A 9966-nucleotide genomic window follows, 5' to 3' on the forward strand; every position below is an offset into this window, starting at 1 on the left:
GTGATGACATTATCTCAGGAAAAGAATGAAGTATCTCTAAACTTGGTTTAAGGTAAAGATTCTTTCTTTCCAATCAAAGAACAAGTTTTATTTGATTCCAGTGCTATGCATTATTTCATTTGTAAGGAATGTGTTAAAAAAAGATTAAAACATCTTTTGTATGAATTGTTATTTATTGTTAAATTGGCTACTCCGTGGAAATCACTTGATAAGGTTAATGAGGTGAGTTAAGTGTGGGGATTAAGTTTGAGGGTTGTTTAGTCACGTTTGATTTCATAAGAATACATATGAAAGGTCTAGATAAAAAATAATGATGTGGATTGGTTAGTCACAACTAAAGTTACTTTAGACTAAACTAGAAAGATGATTTAACTACTGGTGCATATAATTTTCTCAGTATCTCCTAGCCAGTCTAAGTTCTTCTCAATTGATCAAGTGAAGAAGCTTACACTGTGACACTATTAGGCATATGTGGTGTTCTTCTCGATACATAGAGTTTAAAGAGATGGAGTTGGCAAGATTAGCTTGGTTTGCCATTAGAGTAGTGCAGTGAAAGTGACATGATACCTCAAATAAAGCCAATTCTTATAACTCAATCTTAGATGTTACCATCTGAGTTATCAAAGTTGAAGTAGTATATTGATGGAATTTTAGAGAGGGTTTTTCCAAACTGTGTACTTTGGTTTGGTTTAAGAGTGAGGTTTAGAGTATACCAGAAATTGGCCCTTATGCACATATGATAATCAAAGAGCATCAAAAATTGGCCCTTGAGACTATATGATAATTTATGTGGGATTTGAGGAGAGACAGATGTTGGCCCTTGCATATGAGACTCAATGTGAGCCAGATGTTGGCCTTTAAGGTATGAGATTTAGGGTGAGCTAGATGTTGGCCTCTAAATATGGTAAGATTGAGTTCTAAATCAATAGCGTGATGCAAACCTAATAAGTTTAATGGTTGCTTTGAGATGTGTCACTTTGAGAGTCACTAGTAGTAGTGGTAAGGAAGAAAGATAGTAGTAAGCGACTATGCATTGACCACAACAGCTTAGTAAGGTAACAGTTGGAAGAGCATCCTATGCTGACAATGGTGATTTGTTGAATAAGTTGATAAGAATTAGTTTTCTCAAAGATCAGCTGGAGTTCAAAGTATTATAAATAGAGGGTCTATGTAGATAATGTGTTGAAGACAACTCCCTGTATGAGTTGGCCACCATGTTTCTAATAACATCATTTAGGGTAATAAATGTGCCGGTAGGTTCTATGAGATACAGGAACTATACTTTTCAGCCGTATATAGATTGGTTTGTTATCATGTTCAACACATTTTAGGAAAAATTACAAGAAAGGGCCTAATATTTTTTTATTATAGCATAAAAGCTAGGGTAAACTTTGGTAATTGTTCCCATAATTAAAAATCAAATAAAACCAAACTTTTGCTGAAAAAAATTCAAAATCTGGACCTCTATCAAATTATTCCTAATTTTAATTTAATTATAGATATTTTATTTTATTTTTTAAAATAAATCTAAGTATTAAAATTTCGGGATGTTACACTGGAAATGGAAGGATGTAAAACGAAAGTGATGGAGAATGAGGAAGAGAATGACATAAGGTGGAAGAATCAAAGAGAGGAGATGGAAAACATGTCTGGATAGAGGGAGAACATGAATGAAAATGCAAGAAAATGATGAAGGAAATGAAGGCACAAATCTGGAATGATAAAGCTGAGGATGAACATGTGATGAACAAGTCTGGACAGAGGCTGGAAGAAGACGAAATTGATGAGGAATTGATGTTGGAAACATGAACTTGGAGCTGCAATGGAGAAGAACCAGATCTGAAACTCTTAAAACTTGAAGAATGGTGTGAATGTTGAAGTTGGAGATGAGAGAATTGAGAGAGAATTCAGACCAAGAGAGAGAATGGTAAGTATAGAATGAGGTCCAATCTAAAAAATTGGCTTTCAGTATGTGTAACTAATTATGATCTAATGGTGATGATTCTAAGGCTAAAATCTAAATCAGTTATTCCAGTTGGATAAAATTAATTAAAATTAAATATTAAATCTGGAAAATTGCATGAAAGTGGCGCCTAATGAGCTGGAAATGGAGAGCATGAGCAATGTGAACCAATGCATGGACCATGTGACTCAATACAAGTCATGCTTCAGCTATTGCCTCATTTCCCTCTTAGATCCAGCTTAAATCATGCCTCCCATGCTCCATTTGACCTATGATGATGTGTTTCCCATGCTTCTAATACTCTTAGGTCTAGACTTAATTATTCCTCACACATTTTGTAATTAGGCACCATTTATACTATCTTCCTTGCTAAAAATATAATGCCACATCACTCTTGATTAATTCTGAAATTGGACGCCCAATCAGCCCTTCTCCATTTACACTTAATTTCTCAAATAAGGTTGACTTGACTTAGTCTCTTAGCTCCAAATTCACTTCTTGAAAAATCTAAAAACAAAAGGCACAAGACTAAATAAATGCTAAGACAATTAAAAAGAAAGGAAAAGAGAATTTAAGCCCAAAAATCCAATTAAGCATTCTCGTATCAAAGTACAACCAAGTAGCATTATTAGGGTTTATGAAGTCAATATACGAAACACAGGTAAAAACTGGAAAATAAACTCTAATATGCACTATTTGGTGTCAAAAACCAAGTGTATAACATGTAAAATATAAAGTAGATCATGTAACAATCTAAACTCATATATGGTGAATATTTATTCATCCAATCCTCTATCAATTCAACCCATCGACATTTAATGGAAGTATGGGATAGGGGGAAGCAAAACTATGGATTGAATTCTTAGAGACTCTCTTTGAAGTTATGGTCTATACCCCTAAGCAGAAAGTTATCTTGGCCATAGTGCAATTAGTTAGAGCTACTAAGAGGTGGTGGGAGTCAGTAAGGTCGACCGGTGGTATTTGTCCAGGTCGGGAAAAGTTTAAGAAGATACTCTTCAACCATTATTTTCCAATCTCATTTAGAACAGAAAAGGAAGAAGAGTTTCATGCATTTAAGCAGGGAGACTTGGATAAGGAAGAGTTTATCCAGAGGTTTAACTACTTGTCAGTGTACTCAAGTTACCTCTAGCATAGCAATGACACCAAGTTGAGACATTTGGCAAGGCAGTATCCAAAGGGCAAAGTTAAGGTGATTGTGAAGAAATCTATGATTCCTAGCCCAATTTTTGCAGTCACATAGGAAGAAGGAAGAGGGTCTCCGAACTTGATCTGAGGTATGATTTTTATTTGTGGTCACCAAATTGAGGCTTTGGTTGATTCTAGTGCCACACATTCCTTTGTATATGAGGAGTATGTGGATCAGTTGCATCTATATTTGGTAGAGTTATTCATGCTTATTAAAGTGATGACGCCTTCTGGATTGTCTAACATCACTAGTAAAGCTTGTTAGGGTGTAGAGATTCAATTTGAGGGTAGAATTTCTAGCATCAATATGATTTGTATTCAAATGAAAGGAATAGATGTGATTCTACATAGCACAGTACCCCTTAGTTAATTCTCAACACATTTCATAGGCATTGATTTGGCTAAACTGAATTCCTTAACACATAAAATAGTTCAATTGAACCCTTTTCAATTCACTTACCCATTACTCATGGTCACTAGTCTTATAGGCTACTCAAACAACCATAACAACTCCCTAACACATCTATTCACCCAAATTCACCTTATTGACCTAACTTTTAGGTTATTTTGAGCCTAAATGCTCAAAACTCAACCATTCAACTCCATAGTAGTCACAAAACCTTAGTTTTATATTCGATATCCCATTTTAACTCTTTCCTTTAGATTACAACACCTTAGAATCTTATGGTTTGATTTCTTAACCGATGAAATTCAATAAAAAAAAGGGTAGAATTGAAGCATAAAGCTATGCATTTGTTACCCAGTAAGTTATTAATCAAAGCAGACTCCAGAGCTCAACTTATGGCTTGCCATAGCAGTTCCCAAGCTTCTCCACCTCTCACGTATGACTCCCCCTCTTTCTCTTTCTATTTTTCATGATCTGACTTAACCTCAAGTACAAATTCTGTACCATGCACTGTAGTATATGCAACTTCCACTGTAGCTTGGCATTGTGAGAAAAATCTTACTTTTGCTCGTGCCTTAAACCTTGGATTGTCTCTTAATCTTTTCATCCTATTAATGCAACACCTAAACAACACAAATTATCAACTCCACATTCAAATCACAATCAATCTACTAATTACTAATTTACCCTTAATTAGCAATTAGTTCCTGGAATTCAAATTTAGGATGTTACAGTTCTCCCCTCCTTTAAAGAAATTTTGTCCCCACAATTCAAATACAAGCACAAACTCACCTTATGGGAACAAGTGAGGGTATTGCCTTCTGATACTCTCCTCCCTCTCCCACGTCACATCACTCGGAGCCATTCCTCGCCAAAATACTTTAACCAATTGGATAGTTTTATTATGCAATTACTTCTCTTTAAGATCCGCTATCCGTTTCGGTTCAGCACGATAAGTAAGATTCTCTTAAAGTTCTACTTCTTTTAGCTTAATCATGTGTGAGGAATCCAGTTGATACTTTTTTAATTATGACACATGAAACACATCATGTATACTAGATAAAGGCAGAGGTAAAGCGATCCTATACGCTACAGGACCTACTCTACTCAGAATCAGGTACAGTCCCATATAACGAGGTGTTAGTTTCTTGGCCTTTATAGACCTACCAATACTAGACAAAGGAGAAACTCAAAGAAACACATGATCTCCCACTTCAAACCCTAACAGTTGATGCCGCTTATCAGCATAACTCTTCTGACAGCTTTAGGCAGTTGATAGGAAATTAGTCGCTTATCCTCAAAATTACACTAAAGCTAACCCTAATGCAATATAGGGCCAACCCTAGGTCATCTCCCAAGGAATGGTTTTAAGTCTAATTGAAAGTTATCTAGTGAAATAAATCAACCAAAGTTTGTAGGAATTTAGTTATCTAGCTAATTATCTAAACTAATTACCTAATATGCAAGTAATTAAAATGCTAGTGAAAGTGAGTGAAATGAACTTTCCTTTTTACAATAATGGAACCCTAGAGATTAGTTGATTTTGGACTCATTATCTTCTCATGATTAGGCTAAGTTTAGCTTCCCTTTCCTCTTGACTAAAGCTGTCATGACTTAAGAAAATTATCCTAAGCCAATTAACCTAATTAGCTAACCTCCCTAGGTCTTAGATATTCAATTTGAGGGTAGAATTTCTAGCATCAATATGATTTGTATTCAAATGAAAGGAATAGATGTGATTCTACATAGCACAGTACCCCTTAGTTAATTCTCAACACATTTCATAGGCATTGATTTGGCTAAACTGAATTCCCTAACACATAAAATAGTTCAATTGAACCCTTTTCAATTCACTTACCCATTACTCATGGTCACTAGTCTTATAGGCTACTCAAACAACCATAACAACTCCCTAACACATCTATTCACCCAAATTCTTCTTATTGACCTAACTTTTAGGTTATTTTGAGCCTAAATGCTCAAAACTCAACCATTCAACTCCATAGTAGTCACAAAACCTTAGTTTTATATTCAATATCCCATTTTAACTCTTTCCTTTAGATTACAACACCTTAGAATCTTATGGTTTGATTTCTTAACTGATGAAATTCAATAAAAAAAGGGTAGAATTGAAGCATAAAGCTATGCATTTGTTACCCAGTAAGTTATTAATCAAAGCAGACTCCAGAGCTCAACTTATGGCTTGCCATAGCAGTTCCCAAGCTTCTCCACCTCTCACGTATGACTCCCCCTCTTTCTCTTTCTATTTTTCATGATCTGACTTAACCTCTCAAGTACAAATTCTGTACCATGCACTGTAGTATATGCAACTTCCACCGTAGCTTGGCATTGTGAGAAAAATCTTACTTTTGCTTGTGCCTTAAACCTTGGATTGTCTCTTAATCTTTTCATCCTATTAATGTAACACCTAAACAACACAAATTATCAACTCCACATTTAAATCACAATCAATCTACTAATTACTAATTTACCCTTAATTAGCAATTAGTTCCTGGAATTCAAATTTAGGATGTTACAGTTCTCCCCTCCTTTAAAGAAATTTTGTCCCCACAATTCAAATACAAGCACAAACTCACCTTATGGGAACAAGTGAGGGTATTGCCTTCTGATACTCTCCTCTCTCTCCCACGTCACATCACTCAGAGCCATTCCTCGCCAAAATACTTTAACCAATTGGATAGTTTTATTATGCAATTACTTCTCTTTAAGGTCCGCTATCCGTTTCGGTTCAGCACGATAAGTAAGATTCTCTTAAAGTTCTACTTCTTTTAGCTTAATCATGTGTGAGGAATCCAGTTGATACTTTTTTAATTATGACACATGAAACACGTCATGTATACTAGATAAAGGCAGAGGTAAAGCGATCCTATACGCTACAGGACCTACTCTACTCAGAATCAGGTACAGTCCCATATAACGAGGTGTTAGTTTCTTGGCCTTTATAGACCTACCAATACTAGTCAAAGGAGAAACTCAAAGAAACACATGATCTCCCACTTCAAACCCTAACAGTTGATGCCGCTTATCAGCATAACTCTTCTGACAGCTTTAGGCAGTCGGAAGTTTTTGTTGAATAACTCTAATCTTCTTGGTGGTCTAATCCACAATATCAAGATCAATCACACTCCTTTCACTTAATTCAACAAAACATAAGGGTGATCTGCACTTCTTCCCTTACAATGCCTCGTACAGTGCCATCTAAATACTCGAGTAAAAGCTGCTATTGAAGGCAAACTCAACTAAAGGCAAATGGCTTTCCCAGCTATGTTTCTACTTAAGGGCACACGACCATAACATATCCTCCAAAGTCTGTATTGTTTACTCGGTCTGCCTATCAGTCTGTGGATGATAAGAGGTACTAAATGTCAACTCGATGCCCATTTCCTTCTGCAATGCTCCCTAGAACATCGAAGCAAATTGGGGATCTCTATCTGACACTATATCCTTGGGTACACCGTGCAATCTCACCACCTCTCTCACATACACCTTTGTGTACTTTTCCATACTGTAGGTGGTTTTATTAGGCAAGAAGTGTGCTGACTTCGTCAATCGATCTACTACAACCCACACAAAATCATATACTGCTTAAGTTCTCAATAGAGCAGACATGAAGTCCATTAAAATATTATCCCACTTTCATTAGGGAATTTCTAGAAGTTGTAGTGTAAAAGCCTATCTTTGATGCTCTATCTTCACTATCTGACACGTGAGACACTAGCTTACAAACTCAGAAACATCCCTCTCCATACCTTGCAACCACCAATACTTCTTTATGTAATAGTACATCTTGGTCACACCAAGATGTATAGTATATTTGCTTCGGTAAGATTCTTCTAACAATCTCCTTTTGATATCTTCATCCATAGGTATACAAATTTGGTCTTTATACAGGATGAACCTGTCATCACTGAACCAAAACAAAGTAGTACGACCTTCTTCTATATCGTCTCGTACCTTCAACAAAAACTTGTCTTGCAACTGAGCTTCTTGTATTTCTTTCCAAAATTCATTGGAAATTGTGGTCGAGTAAACTACATTCAAAGTATAATCTAATGCCTCAAGCTGTACTTTTAACAAAGATAATAACAACTGATGTTCTTGAATCATCAATCCAGACACATGAAGTGATTTCCAACTTATAGCATTTGCCACTGCATTGGCTTTATGTGAATGGTACTTAAACTCAAAATTGTAATCTTTCAGGAATTCCATCCATCGCTTTTGTCTCATATTAAGTTCTTTTGATCCACAAGATATTTCAAACATTTGTGATCACTGCACACATTAAACTCTACACCATAGAGATAATGTCGCCAAATCTTAAGAGCAAACACTACAGTTGCTAACTCTAGGTCATGTGTTAGATAACTCTCCTCACGAGGTCACAACTGTCTAGATGCATATGCCACTACTCGATCTTCTTGCATCAACACACACCCCAGACCTTTCAAAGAAGCATCTGTGTAAACCTTATAAGGCAACCGTGGATCGAGAATTATCAATACTGATGCCAAGGTAAGCTTTTCTTTAAGCTTCACAAAAGTGAATTCACACTAATCATCCCAGATGAAAGGCTGATCCTTCCTTGTCAATCGAGTCAAAGGAATAACAATCTTTGAGAATCCTTGAATGAACCTTCTATAATAACCTGCTAAACCCAGAAAACTTCAAACCTCAATTACTTAACTTGGTCATTCCCATTACAATACCACATCCACCTTATGAGGATCTAATGAAATACCTTTAGCTAACACCACATGTTCGAGAAATCTTACCTCCTATAGCCAAAATTCACATTTGCTCAACTTGGCATATAAGTAGTTATCTCTCAGAATTCTTAACACAGTTCTCAAATGCCTCTCATGTTCTTCCTCATCCTTAGAGTATATCAGTATGTCGTCTAAGAATATGATAACAAATTGATCTAAGAAGGGACATAATATACAGTTTATGTAATCCATAAAAATTGCAGGCACATTCGCCAACCCGAACGACATCACCAAGAACTCAAAGTGACCGTATCAAGTGCGAAACGCTATCTTGGGCACATCCTCTGTGTTCACTCTCAACTGATGATATCTATATTGTAAATTGATCTTGAAAAACACTAAAGCTCCCACTAGTTGATATAGCAAATCATCTATCCTTAAGATTAGATATTTGTTCTTTATTGTCACCTTGTTTAATTTCCTGTAGTCGTTACATAATCCTAGGTTGCCATCCTTCTTTTTCACAAATAGTTCTTTGAATACTTCTTATTATATCTCGCAATTCTTCTAGAATTGCATTATTACCCTAGGGCCTTTGTTGTTGTTCTGCTTGGATCTTTGGCTATACCTCTGGTATAGGCCTATCATTCTCCGGTAAGTTGCTAGGTGGATTGCTGACATTCTAGGTGCTTCTTCTAACCATTTTTCTCCCCTCTTAAGGAAGAAACCAAGTAAAGAAGGGGAATTAGTAGGAAATTCAAGGAAATGAGACAAAGAGATAGAGTTATGTACATAAAGTTGCCAACTAATGAAAATGAATGCAATAGACATATCACAACAACTAGATCTCAAAACTAAAGAAACTGATACCAAAATGTAATTTCCACATTGATATTACCAACATTTACCACACAATCACAACAATAAATCATAATTAGGAGCAATCCTTGCTCCTAAGCTCACATTAAATATAGAAGGGTTAAAACTAATAATCTTTTAGAAATAATTTTAGAATATTTGGGATCCCATAAAATCCCTTCAAATAAATAGTTTGAGCTCAAATTTAATGATTTATAAAGATATGGGAAGCATGGAAAAGTTTTGAGAAGCAAAACACTTGAAAATAGGGCCAAAAACATCATTTTTGAGTATTTTGGTACATGTACCGTGGCTCGTGATCCATGTGCCTCTACATGTGGTACAAAAAGGCCAATTTAGCCTCACGTGTCCCTGTCAGGATAGCAAAAATGCTATCATGATAGCTTTTTAGGGCAAACTTCGCGTGCATGCCATTTTTGTCTCCGATGTCTAATTGGAGTGATTCAAGCACTCACATGAAGCTTATTTAATAAGCTAACTAATGGTATTATGATCTAACACCGTATGAGAATTTTAGATACTTGGATGTAAAAGTCAGTTTTTAAAATGATTTTCATGCATTTAAGTATCCAAAACTCAAAACTTATATCATTAACCCATTTTGAGGCTTGAACCAAGTCCAATTGACCAAAATAAACCTGATTAAGCATTTAAACACACAAAAACATACCAAACACAAAATTTGGCCACTTAATTCCAATTTCACCTAATATGGCCAAAAACACAAAATCACTGCCACATACACTATTTGGCCTCTATTGCCACATAATACACCACATATA

General features: G+C 35.7%; 1 protein-coding gene across 1 annotated transcript; it reads right to left on the bottom strand.

The window, feature by feature from the left end:
• Window positions 1–6995: 6995 nt before the first annotated feature.
• Window positions 6996–7808, bottom strand: LOC129321466 (uncharacterized). The gene is made up of 2 exons (XM_054967269.1): window positions 7346–7808; window positions 6996–7177 (listed from the first exon to the last, which is right to left on the bottom strand). The coding sequence occupies exons 1-2, from the start codon at window positions 7806–7808 to the stop codon at window positions 6996–6998; spliced, it is 645 nt and encodes a 214-aa protein (XP_054823244.1).
• Between the last annotated feature and the right edge of the window lie 2158 nt (window positions 7809–9966).

This window comes from Prosopis cineraria, unplaced genomic scaffold, assembly GCF_029017545.1.
Source record: "Prosopis cineraria cultivar Desert tree isolate PC_DT_omini unplaced genomic scaffold, ASM2901754v1 PC1, whole genome shotgun sequence".
Taxonomy (NCBI): Eukaryota; Viridiplantae; Streptophyta; class Magnoliopsida; order Fabales; family Fabaceae; genus Prosopis; species Prosopis cineraria.